Below are 27,261 nucleotides of genomic sequence, written 5' to 3' on the forward strand. Positions count from 1 at the left end.
TCCCACCCCACAGAGACCGTCATAATAATAATACAACCGCCCAGCTTTTATATAGCATTCTACCAAGGAGGTCAGCATCATTATCCCCATTTTACAGATGGGGAAAATGAGGCACAGAGAAGTGATTTGTCCAAGATCATCCAGCAGGCTAGTGGCAGAGGGGGAACGGAACCCTGGTCTTCTGAGTCTCATCCCAAGGCTCTATTTAGTATGGTGCCAAGAAGGGAGAGATCACTAGACTGGGAATCAAATGACCTGAATTCTATTCCCAGCTCTACCACTGCCTCCTTGTGTGACCTTCTGCAAGTCACTTAAACTCTTTGTGCCCTAATCTGTATAGTGAGGATGATGCTTACCTATCTTTATAACGTACTATGAGTTCTATGGGTGCAAATCTCTACAAGCGTTAAGCATTACATTAGTAGAGGCAGTCTCTCTAGGCAGGGTTGCAGCACATTCATGAAATAACATGGAGTAGCTTGGACTGGCACTGACCACGGCACATCCTCTGGTTATCTCCAGAACACATCAATTTCCACGGCTGTCAATCTATCACCTTTAATAAGCAATAGAGTTTATGGATAAATAAGGTTTGCGTCTTCATGGCCCAGGAATATATCCTTAAGACACAATCTTGCGTGGGTTTGGGGAAAAGGGCAGATGGCCTCAATTTCCTAATATGTCTTGTCCATCTCTAATTTTTTTGACGTTATTTGGTTCTCGGTACTTTCTTCCATGTTTTGCCCTACTCAGGGAGGCTACTTACATGTGTGTACTCAGTGAGGTTGTATCTTGGTAAAGTTGATGGAGACATTTTTACAAGATGTTTTGGCCTGTGAATACTGAACCTTCCACAAAAGGGTTCTGTCCAGCTGGCAACATGTCCCTCAGTGGCAGAGTCTCTCTGGCCTGACAGTGGTAAAAATGAAAGAGGTTAGATGTTTGAAAAGGATTCAGAAATCCATGGAGTGGCTGGAAACTCGAAGGTCTGGTGAATGCAATCTTGTGCCTAAATTTGCCTGAGCAAATAAATGATGCACACTTGCAAAGCAAGCTTTTGCACAGGTGTGTGCCCAATGAAGCATACCAAGGAGATGCACACACTTTAGATACACGAGTACAATGGCTACCATGACAAACTGAACCAGGGATCTTGACAGCTGAAAGCATAACTCCCTGCAGCTTGATCTAAAGATCCAGTCATTGTAAGTGAGGGGAGCACCAGACGCACCTCCCCAGTGGATTAGGCACAGAGAGTCACATGTAACACACCTTGACAAGTGAATTACAGATGCAGATCAAGCATGTTGTGATCATTGGAGCTCCATATTTACCCTCATTGTGAGCTCAGCTGAGAAGCGTGAGTGAAAGTTCATAAAGTGTCACAATAACCTAAAAATACTGATGGGGAATGGTGCAGAAGGGAGACAGACTGACTTAGTCTATACAAGAAATGCCTGATAGATCTCAAGGACTTATTAAGATCATGCCTTGGGCGCAAGAGAAGCGTGGGACCGGAATTCAGTGGCCCAAAATTGGTGTTTTGGCATTTAGGCCTAATTGGTGGACAAAATAATGAGGTGTTGGGCTATTCCACACACCACTCCTCTTTTGGGGGGTGGGGGGAACTGATGGATGGGAAGGCTGAGTGACTGAAAGACCAGAGAATGGGTAGGCATGAGCTTCGCCATCATGACTGCCCCCCATCTCCTGGGACCCCAGGATCCAGCGTGAAACGATTGTGCCATCTTCGTCCGAATCCCAAGAAACTTCCTGACTAGACCAGGCCAGAGACAGGGACCCAAATGACATCACCATCTCAACCAACTTTGGTTAAATCCCAAATACCACCTGGAATGTGAGACTGTCACTCTCATGCCCCCTTGTGCGTCCTTTTCCTTCCCCACTTTATTTCTTCTCCTTCCTATCTCCCTCTCTTTTTGCCTTCTGTTTAATAAGAGTCTTGCTTAGCCAGCCAGAACTGTATATTTTGCAACAGTGCTGTGAGCCTGCGACCAGAGAGACAGTTAAAAGCAATGCCCCAAGCAGCCCAATGTTGGTATGCAGGTCTCAGAGTGGCTGATAAAACCATGTGGTATGCTGGTGTTTCTTCAGCGGTGAGGTTGCAAGTGAAAGTCAACACCAGAGACAGAGGCAGCGTTTTCTATCTTTGCTGTTCTTTTCTTTCCTTGTTTGTGTGTGTCTTGTTTTGTCTTCCAGGAAAGGGGATCAGGCTAGAACAACAACAGCTCCAGCCCATTTCAATGAATTTCTTCTCTTTTCCCCAAAAGGACAGTTATTACCATCTGCAATGCCACCTAAGGGACTCTCAAACAGGGCATTTTCCTTTTAAAGCCCTTCTCCAGCTGAAGGGATGTTGTTAAAATGAAAGCCCTATTTAATACTTTAAATTTCAAATGCTTTTTCTTTTCTGTATCTTTAATAAAGGGTTAAAACAATTAATGGTGTGTTTGCCATGGTACTAAGCAGGCTGATTTATCTGAATACCAAACCCCAAACATTCTTTAAAACTATTTAATATTGGACAGTGACTGGGTCATCTTAACACCTTTGACCCTTTGGGCCCATTAATTATAAATTAATACAAGAGGTAGCTCATAGACTCGTAGACTTTAAAGCCAGAAGGGACCATCGGGATCATCTAGTCCAGTGATTCTCAAACTTTTGTCCTGGTGACCCCTTTCACATAGAAAGCCTGTGAGTGAGACCCCTCCCTATACATTAAAAACACTTTTTATATATTTAACACCATTATAAATGCTGGAGACAAAGAGGGGTTTGGGGTGGAGGATGACAGCTCGCGACCCCCCATGTAAGAATCTTGTGAACCCCTGAGGGGTCCCGACCCCCAGTTTGAGAACCCCTGATCTAGTCTGACCTGCTGCACATTGCGGGCCACACAATCTCACCCACCCATTCCTGAAATAGATCCCTAACCTCTGGTGGAGCTACTGAAGTCCTCAAATAATGGTTTAAAGACTTCAAGTTACAGAGAATTCACCATTTACACTAGTTTAAACCTACAAGTGACCAGGGCCCCCATGCTACAGAGGAAGGCAAAAAAATTCCAAGAGTCTCTGCCAATCTGACCCAAGGGGAAATTCCTTCCCGACTCCAAATCTGGTGATGAGTTAGACCCTGAGCATGTGGGCAAGACCCACCAGGCAGACACCTGGGAAGGAATTCTCTGTAGTAACTCAGAGTCCTCCCCATCTAATATCCCGACTACATTAGAAACAGGCATGCACACATACCTACCTTTGAAAATATGGTACTGGATAACTTCACATGACAGTGGAACTTCCATAATATGGCACTTTATGTCCCATAGTAAACTATCCCTATGCCCCTGCTTATGTTCGTGTAATAAAACAGATTGCGGGGGAGGAGAAGAATCAGTAATTAACATATTAGTAATACTGTTTTTAATATCAATTCAACAATTCATTCCTCCCTAAACTCCCTCACCATAACACACACACATTATTAATAAACCAGGAGGAAAATAAATGTGTAAAACCATTAATAGTATAATACCCCCTGCACCATGCAAAGGTCTTGTTTAGTACATAAGGAGAAAACCACTATTACAGTAAGTGTCACCTAATTTTTTTTTAATGCATTACCTTCCTCAAATCCATTCCGGAGAAGGAATTTAGCAGACAGTGGCTCAGTTTCACATTTTACTGAAAGAAGCTCCTCGATCACTGTTTGGACCTACAAAAAATAAAAAAAATAATATTCACAATGTGATCATTTTTGTTTAACTGTGCAGTAGAGAAGGCTGAGATGCTCGTAAAGTGGCCGCTATGTTTAGTAAACGAGCCAGTGATGGAAACAGGATTGATATAATGGGTAGCCAGGAAGCAGAGGTGAAAGGTCCATCTTCTCTTTTAGAACATGGGCTGGCATGGACAAAAAGTCCACCCTTCCCATTGTTCCAGCTAGCCTTGGAGATGGAGGGAGTGATTAAGTCTCCACAGGTTGCGTGAGCCAAAACCAGATTCAATATTAATAGGCATGGAAGAACCAGCTTAGATATGTAAGAACTATCCACGTTTGACCAAAATTGAAACCCAACCCTAAATACAACCAAGCTGGCTATTTGAAAGACTTCTCAAAACTTTAAAATTCCCATAACGCTGTATTTTCAGTGCATCGCTACACTTTTACATTCCAACTGGGATCAGAAGAAGAAGTGATGAATACTCTGAAGAAGGCTATTCTCAAAGGGTTCCTTGGCTGGCGAGAAGCAAGAAGTACAAGAAATCTCATGGAAAACCTGATCCTTAGGAGATTTGCAGCCCAGTCAGGCAGACTCGAGAGGTAGTGCAAACAAACATATATATGATGTATATCCTAACAAGATCCAGTGGCTGGACGTTAAAGCCAAACAAATTCAAGTTAAAATAAAGGCAAATTTAAAAAAAAAAATCAGTGAGGATGGTTAACAACTAGAACAACCAAGACACACTGCCAAGAGAAATAGTGGATTCTCCATCTCTTGATGACTTCAAATTAGAGCGGTCAAGTGATTTAAAAAAATGAATAACGATTAATCATGAGATTAAAAAAAATAATCGTAATTAATCACAGTTTTAATTGCACTGTTAAACAATAATAAAGTACCACTTATTTAAATATTTTTGGATGCTTTCTATATTCTCAAATATAGGCTCTGGGCTGGGGGTTTCACCTCCCTCGGGGCTCCAGCCTGGCTCAGAGCTTCACCCTCCTGCCCCACTGCCTCCAAAGCTCCAGGCTGGGGCTTCAGCCCCCCACCCCTGATACCTCCCTCCCCACCCAGAGGTATGCAATTAACTTATTAAAAAATTAACACATTAATTTTGCTTTCATTTAATCGCAGGCGTTAACTGCGATTAATTGACAGCCCAACTTCAAATCAAAACCAGATGCCTAGATGGAAGACACGCTTCAGTCAAACACAAGTTATTGGGTTCAGTACCGGAGTAACTGGAGGACACCTGTAGCCTGTGTTACACAAGTCAGACTACATCGAATGGTCCCATCTGGCCTTATAATGTATTAATCAAAGCAAACTTCCAAACATTGAGGTTCACCCATCACTTTTTTAAGAGAGTACTGGTTATAGCGAGGGCTAGACTCTATTCGAGCACCAGGAATTATTTCAGGAAGCTCCCTGGCCTGTGTTACGCAGGAGCTCACAGTGGTCCCTTCTGGCCTTCGAATCTATGAACATTTTTTGCAGTGTTGTTGGAGCTGTGCTGGTCCCCGGACATGAGAAAGACAAACGTGGGTGAGGAAATATCTTTTACTGGACCAACGTCTGTTAGTGGAAGGGAAAAGCTTTCAAGCCTCCCAAGGGCAGTAGGAGAGCACTTAATATTAAGTGTTAGGGTTAGATTTTTAAGTGCCCTCCGACAGCATGTGTGAAACCCTTATGCGTAACCATCAGTCCCCCACCTTATAGTTAGCTCAGACATTCTGCTTACCTTCCCCAGACCTGGCGCAATAAGAACTATTACCTCACCTACCTTGTCTCCAATCTATGAGCACAGCAGAAATCAATGGCTTTGAAGAACCCAGTTCCAAACCCGTGTCTTAGGGATGTGAGGTCCCTCTTGGTGTATGTTCCTGGGTGGCAAAGAACCTATTCTCAGGTTTCCAAGTCCTCTGCTGATTAACATGTCTCTGCGCACCGCTTGTGTTTCATTTTGAATGTACCGGGGACCTGATCAGACGTTGCTGGATTTCAGAGACTCTAATTAGGGGTCAGTCCACCAATATCCTTTTGAAAAGCACTCCCAATAACTGTAAATGTCACTGGGATTACAGCAAGAGGTCTCAGTCTCCAGGCCAAATCCTCAGCTTGTGTAAATCATCATGCCTCCATTCATTTCATTGGAGCTACAACGTTTTATACCAGGTGAGGTTCTGCCCCTCTGGGTTTAATTATACAGACCTGATCAGCTGTAGCATTTGTTGCCATCATGTTGCTGGATACATTGTCCCAGGAAATACGGAACCATCCTGTGCCGGATAAAGTCAGCATCTGACAGGTAGGAAAAACAGGAACAAACGACGTGAGCTACATACAACTCAAAAAGTATCAGATGATCTGTTAGTTAAGAGGATCTTTACATCAGTAGTATTCCGCCCTTCTGGTCTCTGCAAGACAGCAAGTGTCACTTTAACCACCCATCGCTCTATGTGATCTGTTGCAATTCACACTGAAAGCCTTGGTTCTCAGATTATTGGGGCAGAGAGGTTAAGTGACCTGCCCAATGTCACAGGCAAACCAGTGGCAGACCTAGGACCAGAGCCTCAGGCTCCCAATGCCCAGTCTTGTGCTTTAGCCACTAGAATAAGAATTCCTCTGGTTACTGAGCAACTCTTTCTCCTATTATAAATTTCTTTTTATTAGCTGGTTATGAATATCGGTTGGTTCAGTTCCCAAGGTGACACACTTCAGATCCATGTTTGCTAGGAAAAGAGACATGGTCCTGCCTTGTGTTAGCTAATACAATGACATTCTAGTTTTAACACCTGCTAGCAGGTCAAGGTAAGACTAATCTGCTAACATGTTAAAACTACAAACTGCCTTGTGTTCTCTAGGATTTTACCCCATGTCTGTTAACTTAGAATCATAGAATATCAGGGTTGGAAGGGACCTTAGGAGGTCATCTAGTCCAACCCCCTGCTCAAAGCAGGACAATCCCCAGACAGATTCCCCCCGATCCCTAAATGGCCCCCTCAAGGATTGAACTCACAACCCTGGGTTTAGCAGGCCAATGCTAAAACCACTGACCTATCCCTCCCTCAACTTGCCTTAACTAACATGTGGTAAGAACACACCATTTTTCTTCGCTAGTGAAGACAAGGCCTCTACAATAAGGGTTTGCTGCAAAATATGTGGAGTAAATAGTGCCATGAAGCATTCAAGGCACAGGATCAAGGCATAGTTAAGACCAAAGCAGACTGTGAAGAACTTCAAAAAGATCTCACAGAACTAAGTGATTGGGCAACAAAATGGCAAATGAAATTTAATGTGGATAAATGTAAAGTAATGCACATTGGGAAAAATATCCCCAATTATACATACAATATGATGGGGGCTAATTTAGCTACAACTAATCAGGAAAGAGATCTTGGAGTCATTGTGGATAGTTCTCTGAAGACATCCATGCAGTGTGCAGCAGCAGTCAAAAAAGCGAACAGGATGTTAGGAATCATTAAAAAAGGGATAGAGAATAAGATGGAGAATATCTTATTGCCGTTATATAAATCCATGGTATGCCCACATCTTGAATACTGCGTACAGATGCGGTCTCCTCATCTCAAAAAAGATATACCGGCATTAGAAAAGGTTCAGAAAAGGGCAACTAAAATTATTAGGGGTTTGGAACAGGTTCCATATGAGGAGAGATTAAAGACACTAGGTCTTTTCAGCTTGGAAAAGAGGAGACTAAGGGGGGATATGATAGAGGTTTATAAAATCATGGTGTGGAGAAAGTGAATAAGGAAAAGTTATTTACTTGTTCCCATAATATAAGAACTAGGGGCCACCAAATGAAATTAATGGGCAGCAGGTTTAAAACAAATAAATAGAAGTTCTTCACACAGTGCACAGTCAACCTGTGGAACTCCTTGCCTGAGGAGGTTGTGAAGGCTAGGACTATAACAGGGTTTAAAAGAGAACTAGATAAATTCATGGAGTGAAGTTCATTAATGGCTATTAGCCAGGATGGGTAAGGAATGGTGTCCCTAGCCTCTGTTTGTCAGAGGGTGGAGATGGATGGCAGGAGAGAGATCACTCTATCATTACCTGTTAGGTTCACTCCCTCTGGGGCACCTGGCATTGGCCACTGTCAGCAGACAGGATACTGGGCTGGTTGGACCTTTGGTCTGACCCAGTATGGCCATTCTTATGATCACAGACGTGGCCCTGACCTGTATCTCCGGAAGCCGGTGGGCACTGGCCCGGATTTCGTGCCTCTCTCTGCGATAGGTATTCACCACATCAGGGTTTAGCCAGGTGTTGTGCAGCTGAACCCCAACTCGCATCCCACTGCTTGGTGCCTTCCCATGATGCAGCGCTTCCAGGTAGTACTTTGAGCCACGCATCAGCTCAAATTTCTGGGATTTTGGCTGCCAACTCTTGCTCCAGTTCTTCTCCCAGTGCTCAGACCATTCAGAAGCACCAGCAGGAATAAAGGCAACTTTCACCTGAATTCAGACCAACAAAAGCAACAAGATAATTACGCAGCAGTGTCTGGCTCCAAAATAACACATGAACCTGACCTCTTTAGCTGGAGAGACTGTACCTTTAAATGACAGAGAGAAAGCAGACCACATTCACAGCTATGAGCAGATGTCTGCAGCATTCCTTCCTGTTTGTAAGGGAAAATCCTGTCTAGTACAGAGTGCTGTGATCAAGGGGTCTGAGCTGAGTCCCAGGAGGCAGAGACTTCTCATATCTCACCCCAGCCCTAATAATAACAACTCACAATAACAACTGGCCTTGGATAAATCACTTAGGTTCCTCATCTGTAAAATGGAAGTTGTGTGATCTACCTATCTCAGATGCGTGTTGTGAGGAACAGTTAGCTTCCATTTATAAGCTGCTTTGCAGGTTAATAGAGCTAGATTTTATTTGATAGAGGCCCTGCTGAGTCCTCTCCTTACACTCCTGTTGAGAAATGACAGTGGCCAGGGCCGGCTCCAGGCACCAGCTTACCAAGCAGGTGCTTGGGGCGGCCACTTCGGAGAGGGGCGGCGCGTCCAGTTATTCGGCAGCAATTCAGCGGACGGTCCCTCACTCCTGCTCGGAGCGAAGGACCTCCCGCTGAATTGCCACCACAGATCACGATCGCGGCTTTTTTGTTTGTTTGTTTGTTTGTTTGGCTGCTTGGGGCGGCCAAAACCCTGGATCCGGCCCTGACAGTGGCCCATGAGGAATCATCTAAACCAAGCGTCTTTCATTCATTGGATTTGAAATGGAGTCTTTTCCCTCAATTCCATGAATCTGAGGTAACTGTGGAGGCCACCTCAGAGAAGCTGTTTGTTAGAGGGAACCCTTTCAAGGTGACAACAAGAAAAAGACACCAAAAAGAGCACCACACCTTAAAATCACGAGAGAGAACAAAACCACTGAGCTAATTCCCTTTCCCCACCCAGGGTATTAAAGGCTATGCAAGTAACACTACCTGTAGGTAAGGCTGCCATTTTAAGTCCCAATTTTCACTTAAACCATTCAAGCTGAAATTTTTCATGCTAGGTGTCAGTCTCAGGGTGGATTATTTTTTTTTTAATTTTCAGTTAAACTGGTTCAGTAATTTAATTACATGCTTACATTCTAATTTTTCTGTCTCATTCAGTGCACAGGATAGACTGTGCTCTGGGATGAATCCAGGCTACATACTGAAGATGGCTGCTGTCTATAGGACCCCTGCCTCACTTGTTGCAGAAGTTGGAAAGTGAATGAGGCAGAGAACTGGAGGAAGAGAAGGATGGTCTCAGAGTTAAGCTGAATGCTGTCCTGGAGAACTGGAGTCTATCCCTGCCTGTGCCATAGAGCTCCTGTGGGATGCTGGGCAAGTCACTTAAGCCAAAATGTTCCACAAGTGAACACTTGTGGAACAAGTGGGATCTACCTTTTCTGGTTGCCCAACTTGAGATACTGGAGGTCTGATCTGCAGAAGGGCTGAGACTCTTAGCTGCTACTGAGGTCAATAGCAGCTGTGTTCTCAACAAATGAAGTACTATAAAACGCTGAGTCCTCTTAAAAAAAAATAAAAATCAGGCACCCGGCTTCTTAAACTGAGCCCCCAAATTAGACACTTCGCGTTTTCTTCTCTGACCCTCAGTTCCCCAAGTATAAAACAGGGCTAATAATACCCGCACCTCACAAGGGTGTTACAGAAATAAATGCATTAATGTGCATGAAGAACTAAAATACTATAGTAGCATCATAGAAAAGCCCCTAAGGAAGTTAATAATTCCGTATTCAGTGCGGGGTTTGGATGGAGTGCAGTAAATATGGCATGGGCCACACACTGAATGATGAGGATAAAAAGAAATATCAAATAGCGCCTCATTCAGTGGGAACTGAATGAGGCAGGATTCCTGTGGGAAAAAACAGTGTATGATCATGTCATGAAAGACTGTATCATCATGCATTTGCACACAAGGGGGTCAAATTTAAGTTGCACAGGCAACCTTAATTCTAGCATTTCTGTATTTTTGATGTTTGACTTTGCAGTTTGAATGTTCTTTTAATGTCTTTTTTGTTTTATGTAATCGGTGAGCTTGACTGATGTAATGGTTAATAGTTCCCTCTGGAGGCAGGTTAGTCAGTAAAGAAGGCACATGACTGTCATTAACTGCACATGCACCAAACTCTGACTGAATATGCTTAGAGTGCTGGAAACAGCTAGTTCTCACTGAGCATGCTCATCTCATTTGCCTAGGAACCTCCTTCCTGGTAACCTGATACTCATTCTTTTATGATAGGTGAGATCTTTAGGGGTAGCAGAGGGAGACTTTTCCCCTCCAAGGCAAAGGTAACTGGGGACCAGACAAAGAACCCTTGGAGACTGGAGTCTGCTCTTCCCTTGACAGTACCCTTCCAAAGGGCCTCAGTCTTGAGCCAGGAGACTTGCTTCTGGGGAGGAAAGGATAATTGAGTCTCTAAGGCCCATTCAGTCCTCAGCCTCTCGAGATTGACTCCAACCAAGGTGCCAACTGTGACTGCGTTTTTACACGCCAACCAAACAATCCATCCACCTCCTACATTCTAAGTAGTCACTGAACCACCATTCTCTGGCATGGGACAAGGACCCCACATTGCAACTGAAGTTATAACAAGGGGAGCATGTACCACGCAGCCTCATGACAACACCTTTCCCTCTGGTGGAAAATGGGATGCACGTTGAGAGAAAACCTACAGCAAGCAGAGAGCATTTGGAAAGCTGGACAATCAAGGGGCCTGAGTACCTGCTCCATTACACGAGGGTATGTGATGGTGGCACCCTGTGCAGGGAGTTAGCTCCAAACTCCTACCCCTCGCCTTGGGAAGGCAGAAATTCTCCCAGGAGTCAATCCAGCACTGCTATCAATGACAAACAAATCAGCAACAGTCTCCTTTATCAGCAAACAAACTACCCCAGTGCCCCCCAGAATCAGTCCCGCAGTCTCCAATCCTTTTGGGCTCTGGCTGATTTTCATGTGCTGTGAACACTTATACTAGCCACACATGCAGGCTGCCTCCTAGGCCCATCCATCCGCCTCCTGGACCTCAGCCTCTTGGCCTGCCCAGTCCCTACAGCAGCACATGCGCTCTCCAATAACCCTTCTCAAATCACAATCCCATCCTCCAAATCAGAAGGGGGTGGGCACCAGGAAGAAGGAGTGGGATTTCCTGCCGCTTCTCAAGCCAACCGGCACAGGAAATTCCAGCTTCTCCTCTTTGCTCATCTCCCCCGCCACTCGGGGTTGCAGAGCCTGCTTACACAGCACTGTTGCTGATCTGTGTAGTGTCACCACGCTAGGACAACGCCATTGAAAAAATCAACACAACAGCTGAAGAATCAGGCCCAAGCAATCCGACTTGCAGGAAGGGAAATCCCAGTGCTTGATAACTGTAAACAGGGGCGGCTCCAGGCACCAGCACAGCAAGTGCGTGTCTGGGGCGGCAAGGTGCGGGGGGCTGCCTGCCGGTCGCTGTGAGGGCGGCAGTCAGGCAGCCTTTGGCGGCACACCTGCAGAAGGTCCGCCGGTCCAGTGGCAATTCGGCAGCAAGTACACCAAAGGCGCGGGACCAGCAGATCACCCGCAGAAATGCCGCCGAATCCACGTGACCAGCGGACCGCCTGCAGGCATGCCGCCGAAGGCCACCTGACTGCCATGTTTGGGGCGGCAAAAAACATAAAGCCGCCCCGACTGTAAATGCAACTCTTCCATATCCTGCACTTCCTATTTTTGCTGCCCTAATGAAATACCTTTTTTCCTGGGTCTTCTGACAGGCTTAGGTCCAAGGAAGCCCTGCCATCTGCCTGAATCCAGAAGGTGTAATTATTTGTCTGTGGTGCCACAAAGAATCCACGTAGTCGTGAGCTAGGCAGCAGAAGAATACCCATGTCAGATAAAAGCAGTGCGAAATCCCGGACAAAAAGCTGGTTTCTCCCATTTATTAACAGGAAGGGGGAAATATTTGTAACAACGTGCAAAGGTACTCAAATTCAATAGCTTTTACCAGTTTTTAGGGACTCAAAATCTGACCTGTTTTCACAGGGAAAAAAATTATGACATTGCACAAATATTTCCAAAAAAAAAAAGTGAAAATAGACTTTTTTTTTTAAAAAAAAGCAGAATCATCCCCATTGCTGAGTAGGAAAAAGCGTTCATGTTGGAAACCTACACAAGTTCAAGGGAGAGGCATGTGAAAATGTCAGAAAGGTGAAAATGTTTGTGGGTATTTCTGCAAAACAAAACACAACTCTCAATGGATGACTCTCAAAAGGGTCAGATCATGTGCACCCCAAAATTCTAAGGGTCAGCTCCTCTGCAGGAGTAAACTGGTGTTGCTCCATTAACCTGGAGCTATGTTGCTTCCCACCAGATGAGGATCTGGCCCAACGTGCCTATTCCAGCCTTTTGGCACACAGAGCTCCTTTCCAGATGCAATACTTTCTGCTTCTGGTTGAGCTGGTTCTATCTCAAGAGCGCTCTCCTTTGAGGTATTTCATCACTTCTATCTCTAGTCCTGGGCAAAACCAAGACGTACAGAAATAAGAGTCAGTTGGTGGCCCAGGATCATGCCCCTGGAACTCAGAAACTCCTCCTACACCACTCTGCCCCGGGTTCTCCAAGCAAGGCAATTCAGTGAAGATGAAAAATATGGGATAAAACAGGTCACTGCATTTTTTGAATTTCAAAGGGACCTAAAAACTCAAGTATTGAGCAAAGATTTGATTGGAATCCTCAGAGCTGGGCAGTAAAGCTTGTTAAAAAGGACTGGAATGTGCCATTGCTACTTCTTTCGCTGCTAAAGGTGCATACCAAGTTTTCATCTCCTTTTGAGACCACTGAATACCTGAATGACTGCTGTGCCTGAGAGAGAAATCTTTCTGGAGAGCTGGCATTAGGAACAATCTGCCATCTATATCCAGGGGCTGTTTCAGTTAGATCAGTGCCTGCTGCATCATCCCAGACTTCAAAGAGAAGCCCTCTGTTTCCTGGGAAGTTAAAAAAAATATCAAGAATCTAGTCAGTCTGGCTAATGGAAAGTCCACAGCACATGAGAGAATTAATAGCAAAACAATGAAAAAGCTGCAGGCCACAGTCTATGGGTTGCTGGATAATAATCTCTGACAAGAGCTGTTTTGGGACCTATTAATGGGATCAACGTTAGTTCCAGGCTAGGAACACCGGAGAGACGACGCCTTGATCTATAGAGTCCCCTCCAGCAAATAAAAAAAAGTACCAAAGGTCTTCAAAGTATAGTGCCTCCAGCACTCCCCAGCCAACGTGCGATGGTCAGTACATTGAAGCAAAAGGAAAAAGAATTAGAATTCTCAGGGACTCCAAAAGGGATCAGAAAACAAAAGACCCCTGGAAAATAGACTGGAAATAAAGGAGACTTGTCAGGAGGGGCAGACTCATGGATATCAGGGGGAAAACTGAGGAGTATCATCGGGTAAGTCCAGAGTTCCTAGGTTCAGATGTTATCCAGAAATCCCTAGCAAACTGGGAAGTCTGGTCAGCAAACCCAGGAGAGGCTACCCTGCTACTGAAAACCCATGTGATGTGACATCAGTAGGTTTTGGATAACCCCATTTTTATCCATCCCACCACCAAACACAGAATGAAGTCTCTACCCCATTTCAAAATGGCAGCACAGCAGTTTGCCAAGCAGGGCCTTTGCTCTTAGAAATACTGTACCTGCTTGGGGTGCAGCAAGTCTTCTGGTTTCATCAATGGGTCCAGTAGTGCAGGTAATCTTCCGGGGAGAACAGTGCTTGATTTCACAGGGAACACCTGACAGTGGGAAAAGGAGAAGTCGGTATATGCAGAATGAGACTGAAGAACATAAATGCAGGCCTAAATTGTTTAAGGGATGAGCCCCCTTTGATTCTGAAAGAGATTAGCAGAGCTGCACTGCATCACCTTCAAACAAGGGCAACATCACACCAAACAGAGAGTGTATATCTGTAGCCAATTATTCATTTGAATTCACAGCAGTGAGGGCCTCTCATACAGCAAGTACCATGGTTCTTATGTCCACTACCATGGTACTTACCTGTACGTGTAGTCCCACCGACTTTGACTCAACTGCAGTAGGAGTTGCTGGAGCAAGTACTATTAGAGAATCAGGCCTTAAGGGAGCTGGCTCCTCTGAATGCATGTCCAACTGGGCATTCAATATGGTGGCACGGGTGTAACCGAAGGCAGAATTTAGTTGGTGTTGGTCCTGCTTTGAGCAGGGGATTGGACTAGATGACCTCCTGAGGTCTCTTCCAACCCTAATATTCTATGATTCTATTAATTTGGTCTGTGGTCTTCATTCCAAAACTGATTTCTACATTGTTACCTGCAACTGTGACCTGCACAGGCTGGTCAAAGAAGTCTCCTGTGATCATGAGGTCACTTCCTCCTCCTAGGCTTCCCGAGACTGGAAACACAGATGCTATCTCTATAGAGGAAGGAAAAGGAGACTTGGAGAATGGACCTAGCTAACATGCATTAGGAAAGGTCCATCCCACTCCTGCTTCCATTAAAACTAAAAGTAACACTTGCACTGACCTCAGGGGGAGCAGGCTCCGAGAAACTAACTGGCCCAAAGTCATCCCTAGCCCGAATTCATCCAGGAAACCAGTGGAATTACAGCAAGGATTAATTTAATCCTATAGGTATAGCTCAGCTAAAGGACAATTTAAGGAGGGATATGATAGCTCTTACAAGCTGGTATAAGTCACATCCTGAGGAGGCCAGAAGCAGATGAAATTAAACTATTTTTGACCAGTGGTTCTCAACCTTTCCACACTACTGTACCCCTTTCAGGAGTCTGATTTGTCTTGCGCTCCCCCAAGTTTCACCTCACTTAAACTACTTGCTTACAAAATCTGACATAAAAATACAAAAGTGTCACAGCCCACTGTTACTGACAGATTATTACTTTCTCATTTTTGTCTGTATGAAATTTTACATTGTACTGACTTTGCTAGTACTTTTTATGTAGCCTGTTGTAAAACTAGGAAAATATCTAGATGACTTAATGTACCCCTGGAAGACCTCTGCATACCCCCAGGGCTACACGTACCCCTGGTTGAGAACCCTTGTTTTAGACTGTCAGGCTGGCCGCTGAATTTAACCCACAGATTTGACTGTTGTGAACTTTCTGTCAGCAGTGTTGTTGTAGCCGTGTTGGTCCCAGGATATGAGAGAGAGGCAAGGTGGGTGAGCCCAGACCTGAAGAAATGTTCTGTGTCAGCTTGAAAGCTTCTCTCTTTCACCATCTGAAGCTGGTCCAATAAGAGATAGTGCCTCATCCACCTTGGCTCTCTAATTGAACTTTCAAACAATTGAATATGATGCTGTTAATCTTAGCGTTTAGGGCCAAATCCTGAAAGATGCTGAGCCTCTGGCAATTGCCAGTGATATAAATGGAAGTTGTGAATGCTCAGATTTGACCTCTAGTCTCCGTTTGCATGGACAATGTGGTTATTTTTCCACTAGATGTCAGCGTGGCTGTTTAGCATTCCTCATCTCTCATGCACACACAGGTACTGTAGTTAGATGGGGCAACTGCAGTTCTAAACACTGAATCATACTTTTGTGGAGAGTCTAAATTTTTTCTAATCCATCCATTTAAGGGCCATATTAATAATTCAGCCATCAAGGGGGTCCCTCTAAATCCTTTAAACCAAGTACTTTATACATGTGCACATCACAAATCACCAGTTCATTAGTTATAGTAGTTGCAATCAATGGTGAGATCAGGCCTTAGTGGGAAAGATATAGCAGGTAGCCCTGAAACCTGTTCAGACTGGATGAGCCAAATGGTCTTTTCTAGCCTTGTCCTAGCCAGGATAGCAATCAAAGCCAAGTACTTTATGGTCCATGAAACTTAGATCTGTGGTTGTACTTTGAGTTTTAGACCCAGATTCTTTTTGAAGATCATTGACATTACTTAGCCATGACAGCAGCTACTGAGGATTTAATTTTCTATTGTCTAGAGAGCTGGAAACTGCATGCCCATGTGTTTTACAATACAATGCTTTACTCTGTACAAGACAATACTACAGTAGTCTGTGATATATCTTTGCCCAGAATGCTTGACTCTCACACTGAAACTCAAGAGATACAATACAATCAGCTAGGGGATGGTCAGGAAGTAATTTTCAGCCGATTCATCCTATCCAAAGCCCCCTGCATGTCGAAGACCTCAACTCCCACCAACTTCGGTAGGATTTGAGGGGGCCGAGCAGGGTCAGGCACCTCGTGTAGGTCTGGCAGGAGAAATAGTGGGATTGCTTGATCATCACCCCATCTCCAGACCTGCTGGTTCTCCGGCTGTTAGGGTTCTCCTGCTCAATACCTTTTAGAGATTTCAGAGCCACCCACAAAGCTGGAGACAAAGGGTACATGTACATGAGGGGGCTTCCCAGAGCAGACAGAGAGATGTGCTAGCACACTAAAAATAGCAGTTCGGGCTCGGGCTGGAGCCCACAAAGGGAGAGGGTCTCAGAGCCCGGGGTTAAGCCCGAGCCCCAATATCTAGGCTGCAATTTTGGGGAGTTCAGTTCAGCACGCAATGAAAGCAGGAAGAGACAGGAAATCTGGGCACCCCCCAACCTTAGCTCATAGAAAGATAGAGGGCTAGATTTTGTATCTCATCCTGAGGTCCTTTTTGTGCTCTCTGTCTACACGAGAGCAACTCCCACTGAATCCGAAGGGAAATGCACACAAGGATCGAAGGCACAATAACATTGGGAAGAATAATAGAAAGATTTTCTTCATAAGCCTCTTTGGACTTGTCATAGGACAGGGAAGTCATTGGGGCAGCAATGTACAGCACCTGAGAATGTCTGATACAAGAAAAGCTCCTGTTTGGCACTGATGAGCCAAGCATCCTTGTGTACCATCGACCTGCAACATGAGAGAAAGGCCTGTGAAACTCCATGGAATTTGAGTTGGGGGTAGATCTCTCCATAGTACCAGGGAAGCTGAATGGGACATCTCAGAATAAACACAGGAAAACACAGTTATTCTAGGATAGCAAATGCTACTTTTCACCCATATAGAGCAGTGTTTATTCAAGCATCCAAATTAGAGCTCGTTGAAGTTCTTCAACTGAAAATTTTTGCCATTATCAAATGCAGTTTTGTTGAAATCAAAATCTACTGTCTCACACTTTCTTACAGTTTTCCTACTTTTTGCAGGTGGGTAATGGTAAAAAGGTGTTTTGTCCCCACTTACAGATACTTTGCCTTTTCCCTTTTCTTTCAGTCGAAAAGGATAGAAAAGTAAAAGAAGGGAGAGAAGGGAAGGGGGGGTGTCTTAAAATCCAAAAATGGAAAATTGAAATGTTTTTGGTGTCGAAAAAATGCAACGTGACATTCCAAGTCAAAAGAAACCAAAAACGTTCCCAAAACCCAACATTTTGCAGTCAAAAATGTTCGGTGATTTTTCTCACAGAAAAATCAACGGGAAAAATATTGGTTTTCCAACCAGCTCTAACCTGAGTGTATTGCGGGCCAGATGGTAGCATTTAACCACTGGCATAGGGATGGAGTCAGCATACCCAATGGGTGCCACCCAGAGTTCCAGCAAATGCAGAATGGATAGCAAACCACGCTGGCCAACATCAGGGATTGAACCAACTACCTCCAGCACTGAACACATGAGTCTCTAAAGGTTGAGCTAAAAAGCTAGATTCCAAAGTTGATACCTGTGCCAGACTCATTTCCTCAGTGACTTGGGCATGGCGTGGGGAGACCTATCACACATTGGACCAGTGGGGTACACACAGACTGTATCATCCTTTTGAATAGACAAGCATGTTCCCCTGGCCACAGTTTGTATGTGAAGGGGTGTGGGTCATGGTGCACCTTGTCCCCACTCCCTCTGGGGCAGCTTGCAGTCTTGGAGACACATGGAAAGAAAAGGAAAGTGCAGAGACTGTCCCTAGCCTATGCAGGGAGTGTGCGAAGCGCCTTCGACCCTGGACAACACTCCCTGCACATCCTGTTGGAGTTGTGGGGGCAATCTGGCCTCTTCATAAGCATTAAGTCTCAACACCATGATGAGGTAGAGAAAACAGGTGCAGCGAGATTAAGTGACTAGCCCACGTGTAACCCGTGCCTGCTCGGTGTGGCACTCTGTCCCCCTCTAGTGGCAGCTAGACCAGCTAGATTGATGAATCTGCTACAGACTTGGCTAAGAGAGATGTGTCTTTTAGCTCAGGCAGTAGAGGCTCATGTATTAAGCTCCAGAGGTCTCAGGTTTGATCCCGGGTGCTCATGACCAGGGTCTGTCAGCGTTACACCTGCTCACCGAGGAAATCCATGACAGAGTCAGAAGTCAAATCCAGCAGTTAATAAGAAAGCTGCCACAATGCATATGCTGATTTCTACCAACAGCTCACAGAGATCTGTGGTTGACTTTTTTATCTAAAGTAACAACTGATTCATGAGCAAGGACAATGATAATCAAGCCATTGGGAACAAGGCTCTTCTACTGTTTAAAGCAAAACCCTCATAGAAATCTCACCGGGCATCAGCTGCCATACACCCCTTCTGATACTGCATTTGGACCAGAACCAACCCCTCTCTCCTTCCCCACCCCTAACATTCACAACTGAGGTTCTGTTTTTGGCCCATCTAAGAGAAATAGATGTCCACAAGTCACTCAGCCACCCTGCATGTGTAGAAGATTGGTGATAGGGGATTATGCCCATCTGTATCGAATGGATACCCCTGTTCTGTGCACTTAAACAATGGCAAGGAGACCCCCAGATCCTTTCAATATTCTCTAGGGGGAACTTTCTTCTCATTGCCATCCTCAGATCTGATGATCAGTTCATCCCATTGAGACAGTAAAGGGCCGTGGATAGGTATGTATAAGCAAGTTCTATGAAATGTATCCAGGTACTCTTTCTGGACCCAGAAATGCAGCCGTACTACCATAGGAAACCACAGATGAACGGGGCAGCGTTTCTGTTACTCACTTTCCTTTGTTAAACACTGAAAAGCTAACGTTCTGCGAACCTGTTGGAAGGGAAAACAGACACAGTTAATGCAGGAACGTGGGGGAGTCCGTAGAAAAAGCACACTGGACTAGGATCAACACTAGGGTCCTGATTCCCCTTTCTTCACTGACTTTACCCCAGTGTATCTCCACTTACTTCAGGGGAGCTGTTCTGATTTACAGCGAGAGGACAAAGTGCATCAACTAGTAATGCTATGAGAACACAGAAATCTGAGAACCACACCCCAAAAAACCCATTGAAGCGGTCACACCAAAACCAGATTGCACAGTCTCCAGCTGACACAGGAGCCTGCCACATTATTATAATGGGAGCACCTAGAGACCCCAACTGAGATCAGGACCCCATTAAGCCAGTCGCTGTCGCGTTTTACAATCTAAACATAAAAAACAGAGTCCGGGGAAATAAGGCACACAGAAAGCTTCAGAGTAACCTTCTCAAAAGCCCTTAAGTCCTGTTTTCAAATGTGAATAAGGCTCTTAGGAAGTTTAAGTCTCTCTCAAAGTCGGTGGGATTTCAGCTCCTAAGTCACTTTTGAAAACAGGGCTTAGGCACTTTTGAAAATGTCACCTAACGTGACTGCCCACAGCCTCCTAGCCAAGCCAGCTCTCTAGAATCCCAGTTCAGTGCCTTAGCCACCGGACCTAAACAACTCTGGGCTTCCACCAGGGCAAATCCTTAGACATTGGTAATCATGTGAGGCAGCTGTCCCTCCAATTTTCTCCTGGGAATGGCCTATATCAAAGGCTACAACTCAGATGACAAGCATAGCAGAAGGGGCATCTTCACAGCCCTAGTAACACAGTGATGTGAACCCATGAGCAATGGACACACTGAGCCCACAAATACCATCAAAACTCAGCTACTCCAGGGAAAGGGCCGTAAAAGTACATAGCCAGGGACAACTCATTCTTGTGCACCTCCACTTAGATACGAGGAGGTAAGTTATCATATAAAGAACAGGAGTACTTGTGGCACCTTCGAGACTAACAAATTTATGTGAGCATAAGCTTTTGTCAGATGCATAGAATGGAACATATAGTGAGGAGATATATATACATACAGAGAACATGAAAAGGTGGGAGTTGCCCTACCAACTCTAAGAGGCTAATTAATTAATATGAGCTATTGTTGTCAGCAGGAGAAAAAAACTTTTGTAGTGATAAATAAGATGGCCCATTTCAGAAAGTTTGACAAGAAGGTGTGAGGATACTTAACGTGGGGAAATAGATTCAATTTGTGTAATGGCTCAGCCATTCCCAGTCTCTATTCAAGCCTAACAATGTGATATATGCCATCATGTGCCAGCAATGCCCCTCTGCCATGTACATTGGCCAAACCAAACAGTCTCTACGCAAAAGAATAAATGGACACAAATCTGACATCAGGAATCATAACATTCAAAAACCTGTAGGAGAACACTTCAACCTCTCTGGTCACTCAGTGACAGACTTAAAGGTGGCAATTTTGTGACAGAAAAAGCTTCAAAAACAGACTCCAATGGGAAACTGCTGAACTTGAATTAATATGCAAACTAGATACCAACAACTTAGGCTTGAATAGAGACTGGGAATGGCTGAGCCATTACAAACATTGAATCTACCACTGCTACTCTGAAACATGTAAAGAAAGCTGAAGGTCAAAAAATGGGTGAGGGAGGGAAATATTTACAATAAATAAGTCATTAGGTTACAATAATAAGACCATAGTCAGAAAGGGCAGAAACGTTCCAGGGACTCACTCCCAACCCTGGGTTTCCAATGGGACGGCTGTACACGCAGCGGGTATTTCATTAATTATGACAGAGGCAGAGACCAGAATTGTAGGTGTACATGTTCTCCTCTTTCCACTGACCAATATAGCTGCCTTCTACACGGCACTGTAAGGTCCCCGTTCCATGATCCATCTGAATGGGATAGCTGTAAAGAGACAGAGAAATTGTGCTGCCTTTAGAAAAGAAAGGGAACATAAGGAAAACACAGCATTACCATTCCAAACAAAATACAGGTTGTCCCCAGCTCCAGGGCTTGATCCTGATACTGGAAGGATGCTTGGACCCTCAGCTTAAACGGGGCGTGAGGGCAAACAGCATCTCACAAGACTGGGTCACTGGAGATGATGCGTAGGTGGAGGGATGTAAGGAAGAGGTACAGTCCTGAGGTTGCTGTGATGTAGACAAGCTACTGGGCAGACCTTTCTGGGCATATCTACACTGCAAAGTAAGCCCAGGGTTCAAACTCAGGCTCAAGCCTAACCCCTCTTCCAGCTACACACAAATCGTGCTAACCACAGGGCTGGAGGGTCCGAGCCTGAGTCAAGCCAGGAACCAGGACTCAAGCCTTATTGCTGTGCAGTATAGACGCAGCCCCACTGGACTCATGCTCTGGGATTCCACCAAAATTATCCCACAATCCCACGAGCTGACTTTCTTTGTTCTCTTGAAAGTCAAGTTTGGTGGAAAGCCAAGTTTTCCCACAGTGCACCATGAACAAAGGGCTAGAGTAGCCACATTTTGGGAGGGCAACAGGAAGTCTGGGATATGGGTGGTTGGACTTGGGCCTGCATAATGGGATGTGACCCAGGATTCAATAAGTCCTAACCTGGGGCTACCACTAAGTGTAGATGCTCAAGCCCTAGGTTAACAAACCTGTCCACTAACTCGAGTTCTACTGACCCTGGGCTTACACTGTAGTGTAGACATACACTCTATGGCCCCAACATATGAGAAATGCAACAATGGCTTAAAGGTGGACTTTGTCCTCTGTCACAATGTGGACTGGGCCCCTTTAAGGAGCCCCCAGCCCAACTATGCCTTATTAATGGCCCCTAGAGGGGGCCTGATAGACAGCCACTGACCTCTCTAAAGATCCAAAGGGAAACTGTGACAGAGACCAGGAGACTTCTGAAGAAGACCCTTGACCGGGAAGGGTTTGGGCCAGGAAGAAAAAGGGCTGAAGGCCAGAGGAAGCGGACTCCAGGGAAAAAGGAACATTCCAGCTAGGGAGGGCTGGGAGTTGCCTGCTGAAAGCAGGGAATTGAGTTGAACTTTGTAGAATTAATTTTGGGACTTTGAGTTTTGTTCTGAACTTTGACCTTGATAAACCCAGCCCCTTTGGAGGGGTGGATTGCCTGTATGCACAATTTATTAAGGAGTCCTGAAGAGGGAAACAGAGGCAGGAAGCTGCAAAGCCACCCTGGCCACAAGGGGGTGCTCAGGAGGAGGCAGACCCTGAGTATCCACCCCCCACCCAAACCACAGAAACAGAGAAACTGAGAATCAGGCCCCGTGTGTCTTTCTAAGACGAGGGGAGCCTGCACATTTCAGTATTGCCAGAGCAGTTCTCTCTCGGAGGGGTGGTTATAGATTGCTAGCAGGCAGGCTAAGAAGGTTGTTAATGTTGAAACTGCTTTGAAAAAATCAATGATGCCAAGGGTAGGTTTGTAAAAGTTTAAACAATGATTGGACAAACGGCTTAAATCCATAGCAGTTTGGCCCCGCCACTTCCATATTTTAAACAAAGACCTTTTCATCAGCAGCTGAGAAAGAATTTATGATTGAAGGGAACTGAGATAGTTTGTATTTGGCTAAATAAGTAATGCAAACAGGAACGCCACTGCCAGGAGCTGCTGTCCTGGGGGCATGAAAACTCCCCCCCCCCACCCCCCCATGGAGATCCACTCTGGCAGCTTTCCTATTACACTGCACTTAGTCACTTACACCTGTATTTAAAGTGAGTGAAGATACTTCCAGCCTCAGTGTCACTTAGAAGAGTTAAGAGCCTGATCCTCATCTGCAATGAACTCATGCACAGCTGACCTTGTCTACACTGGGAGCTGCATTGGTGGAGATCCTGTCTACAATCTGTATTGGTGCAGCTGGCCCCAATTTAACCCACAAGGGAGGGGGAGGGGTAAAACATGCCTCATACTGTGTAATTGCTTCCAATGCTGGGGCTTTGCATTGGGGGCGACTCTATCAGCAGCTAAAATCCCAACAGCAATAAGGCCTGAGCCATTCTGTCACCTCCGCTGATCCTGAGATCCACTGGTCTAATTGGCACTAGTAGGATGGGGCTGTTCTGCCAGCCAAAGCGCCCTGGGGCGTGCTGTGCATTCCAGTTCTACCCTCTGCTTCCTCCCTGCACACTCCTAATACACCTCCTACACTGGGGCGGGGTGGAGTGGGCAGAGCAAAGGCCGCTATGCTGGCCCACTCCCATGGCCTAAAAGGACCTTAGCTGTCAGGAACTATAGGCTTGAGTTCCCTCAGCTGAGCCTGCGGCTAGCCTGCCCAGCCCTCAGGCCAGTTAATGAGCCCAGTTGGGCTGCGGCAGAATCGCCTGATTGGCAGGCCTGCCCAACTGGCTGCAAGAGGCCCACTGGTCTTCACTGAAGCCAGGACCAGCTCCTGGGTTTTTGCCGCCCCAAGCGGCAGGAAAAAAAAAAAAACCAAAAAAAAGCCGCGATCGCAATTGCGATCGGCGGCACTCCAGCGGCAGCTCCGCCATGCCACTTTCTTCTTCAGCGGTAATTCGGTGGCAGGTGCTTCCCTCCGAGAGGGACCCACCTCCGAATTGCCGCCGAACAGTGCCGCCCCTTCCCTTTAGCCGCCCCAAGCACCTGCTTGCTGGGCTGGTGCCTGGAGCCGGCCCTGACTGATGCTCAGCAGCACCAGCAGGTTGTTGGCTGCTCAACGCTTACACAGACAGCTGCAATCTCCCCTGTGTCTGCCTGCTCCCAGCCTTGCTCCTATCCCATTCCCCTGCTTGGTTCCTGACTCAGCTCTGACCCTTGGCATAGTGGTTAAAACCTGTTCCCAGCTTTAACTAGTAGGCCAGGCTCCAGCTCAAACCACTAGGTCAGATCTCCCACATCCCAGTCCCTGACACTTAGCAAGGCTATGGAATCAGTCTCTTGTCCTTTGTTCAGTGCACATTTCCTAGCATGCCACTTAGGGTGACCAGACAGCAAGTGTGAAAAATCGGGACATGGGGTTGGGGGTAATAGGAGCCTATATAAGAAAAAGACCCCAAAATTGGGATCATCCCTATAAAATCAGGACATCTGATCACCCTAATGCCACTTATACTCAGGTTGGCAATGATTAAAGCCAAGGGACCAATTTTTGATGGAACAATTTTCCACCCGAAGACGCAATTTCATCAAAATCAAAATGTTTTGTGGAACAGGGACAATTTCAACAAGGTGTTCACTGGAAAATTGTCAAAATGAGTTGTTTTGACTCTCACTGTTTCAACTTTGATATTTGATTAAAGTATTGATTTAAATATATTTATACCTATACTGCATTTATCAGTCGACATATCGTATTCAGTGTTTTATATTATAACATTTTGACACTATCAACATGATCCAATGTTTCTGAATCTAATTTTTGCTGAATTTCTGTTCCACGAGAAATTTTAACTTTTTGTTCTGATTTGGAGCAAAAACAACATTTTGAAGTGGCAGAATTTCCTGCAGAACATAAATTCAGTTTTCCAAGCAGCGCTAATAACTGTGCTGTTCCCTAACAGGATGCAAGAGAACCACGAACCTAGAACCTCCCCCAACTCTGGTAATCTAACAAGATGCAAGCAAACAACGAAAAAGATGAAATTCAATAAAGACCAGGGCAAAGTACTTCACTTAGGAAAGATCAAATGCACAACTACAAAATGAAGAATAAGAGGTTAGGTGGTTGTACTGCTGAAAAGGGTCTCATGGTTATAGTGAATCACAAATTGAATGAGTCAACAATGCAACGGAGTTGTGAAAAAGGAGTGTAGTAACAGGAGTGTGTAAGAAAGACACAAGAAGTAATTGTCCCGTTCTACTCAGCAGTGAGGAGACCTCACTGGAGTATCGTGTCCAGTTCTGGGTGCTACGCTTTAGGAAAGATGTGAACAAACCGGAGAGAGTTCAGAGAGGAGCAGCAAAACTGATAAAAGGGTTAGAAAACCTGATAAAAGTTTAAAAAAAAATATTGGGCATGTTTAGTTTTGAGAAAAGAAGACTGAGAGGGGAGCTGATAACAGTCTTCTAATATGTTATGGGCTGCTATAAAGAGGACTGTGATCTATTGCTCTCTGTGTCCACTGAAGGTAGAATAAGAAGTAATCCGCTTATTCTGCAGCAAGGGAGATTTAGCTTAGATATTAGGGAAAACGTTCTAACTATGAGGGTGGTTAAGCTCTGGAATAGGCTTCCATGGGAGCTTGTGGAATACCCGTTATTGGAGGTTTTTAAGAACAGGTTGAACAAATACCTGTCAGGGACAGTCTAGGTTTACCTGGTCTTGCCTCACCGCAGAGGGCTGGACTTGGTGACTTCAAGCTCCCTTCCAGCCCTACATTTCTATGAAAATCAACAATCTAGAACCCCATGCTCTCCAACAGTTTACCCAATGAGCTGACTTTCCAAGAGCCCCTCGAAATTGTGACAAAGCACCTGCCTTTTGTTACCATAACCCAGATGGACAGACCATCCTCTACAATCAAGCATATTGAGATCTCAAAGCAATATGAAATTAGCTACAACCCAAAGCAAAAAGGAAGATCACAAACTAACATGCTTCTCGTTTGCTTGTTGGCAAAAGAACAGAGGCTGATCCATCCGTCTCCTTCTGCCTCGAGGATAACAGGGCTAGATAGGAAACAAACAGGAAAGATGTGACATTAGGAGAAGCCATTAAGCCCTAGGATGAAAATCTGGACCTGCTGAAGTCACTGGCAAAACACCCACTGGCTTCAGTGAAAAAAGAAATTCCATATTTTGGAACTATTTGACTTGACATCACTGGAAAGCTGTGCCCCATACACCTTATGAAACATGCACAACTCTTGCAAACCTAAGGAGCCCTTTCCTCAGTCACTGGGCATTTTACAAGATCCACGTGAATGAGGCAAGAGCTCATGTGAAATCCTGCTCCAGTCACTGCACATATTCACTACAGGTGAGCATAGCGTTCCTGTAAAACTATAGGCTGAATCTATTCACTCTGTTGAATTTTCTCAAGTATGCTCACCAGTGTTTTGAGGTTATATGGTAAATAATGAAACTAGCATTTCAGTGGAGGATACCAACACACCAAAGCGACACAGAAACACATTCCAACTTTCCATTTCATTAACCACAGCACTTGTCGTTCCCATTGACGATGGGTGAAACAATAACTGATATTGAACACAGGATGTTAATCAGTATCCAGAGGCTAGGACTGCCGACTCTGAATCAGCTGGTGTAAATCAATGCAGCTCTACTGGCTTACGATTGAGGCTCCGTGTCACGGAAGTCGCGGAAATCACAGATTCCATGACTTCCTGTGACCTCTGCGACTTCTGCAGCGGCCAGTGTGGCTGACCCCAGGGCTGCCCAAGCCGCTGGCCCTGGAGCTAGCTGCTCAGGTGGCCCTGGGGACAGCCACACTAGCCGCTGCTCAGGCGGCCCCGGGCGGCTGGGGACTGCCTTTGCAACGGTCCTGGGGGTGGCCGGAGCTGCCGCTGGCCCCCCGGGACTCCCCCCACCCTGATGGTGGCCAGAGCAGCTGCTGGTCCCCCTGAGGCTCCCCCCGTAGCAGTGGCCAGAGCAGTCACTGCCCCTCCACGTGGGGCTCCCCCCACCAGCACCCCCTCCTAAGATTCAATCAGGGGTATTTATGGTATAAGTCATGGACAGGTCACGGGCTGTGATTTTTTGTTTCTGGCCCGTGACCTGTCCATGACTTTTACTAAAAATACCCATGATTAAATCCCAGCCTTACTTATGATTTATACCGTCTGAAGATTTAGTTCCCTAATCGGAGAATTTACCATGCTGTATCAGACCTGCAACCCATCAGAATGCTGCCTCCCCTGCAGCGAATGTCTCATGCTTCAGAGACTGGTGAATAAAACACCCATGGCAAACCTGCAATGGGAGAATATTTCTTCCTGACCCCTAGGCCGATCAGTTAAATTCTTGAAGCATGAGGTTTGATTACCCTTCTCTTC

General features: G+C 45.4%; 1 protein-coding gene across 1 annotated transcript in view; it reads right to left on the reverse strand.

The window, feature by feature from the left end:
* PKHD1 (PKHD1 ciliary IPT domain containing fibrocystin/polyductin) overlaps positions 1–27,261 on the reverse strand; it is a 309,667-nt gene that overhangs the window by 264,148 nt on the left and 18,258 nt on the right. Inside the window, exons 8-19 of the mRNA XM_034766923.1 lie at positions 25,841–25,915; positions 21,125–21,189; positions 19,232–19,271; positions 17,081–17,151; positions 14,594–14,695; positions 13,945–14,040; positions 13,097–13,238; positions 12,003–12,117; positions 7,954–8,229; positions 5,966–6,055; positions 3,648–3,738; positions 767–909 (exon numbers count right to left, since the gene is read on the reverse strand). Of these exons, the coding sequence (XP_034622814.1) occupies positions 767–909; positions 3,648–3,738; positions 5,966–6,055; positions 7,954–8,229; positions 12,003–12,117; positions 13,097–13,238; positions 13,945–14,040; positions 14,594–14,695; positions 17,081–17,151; positions 19,232–19,271; positions 21,125–21,189; positions 25,841–25,915 (1,306 nt within the window). The remainder of the gene's footprint in view (positions 1–766; positions 910–3,647; positions 3,739–5,965; positions 6,056–7,953; positions 8,230–12,002; positions 12,118–13,096; positions 13,239–13,944; positions 14,041–14,593; positions 14,696–17,080; positions 17,152–19,231; positions 19,272–21,124; positions 21,190–25,840; positions 25,916–27,261) is intronic.

Source organism: Trachemys scripta, chromosome 3 (assembly GCF_013100865.1).
Source record: "Trachemys scripta elegans isolate TJP31775 chromosome 3, CAS_Tse_1.0, whole genome shotgun sequence".
Taxonomy (NCBI): domain Eukaryota; kingdom Metazoa; phylum Chordata; order Testudines; family Emydidae; genus Trachemys; species Trachemys scripta.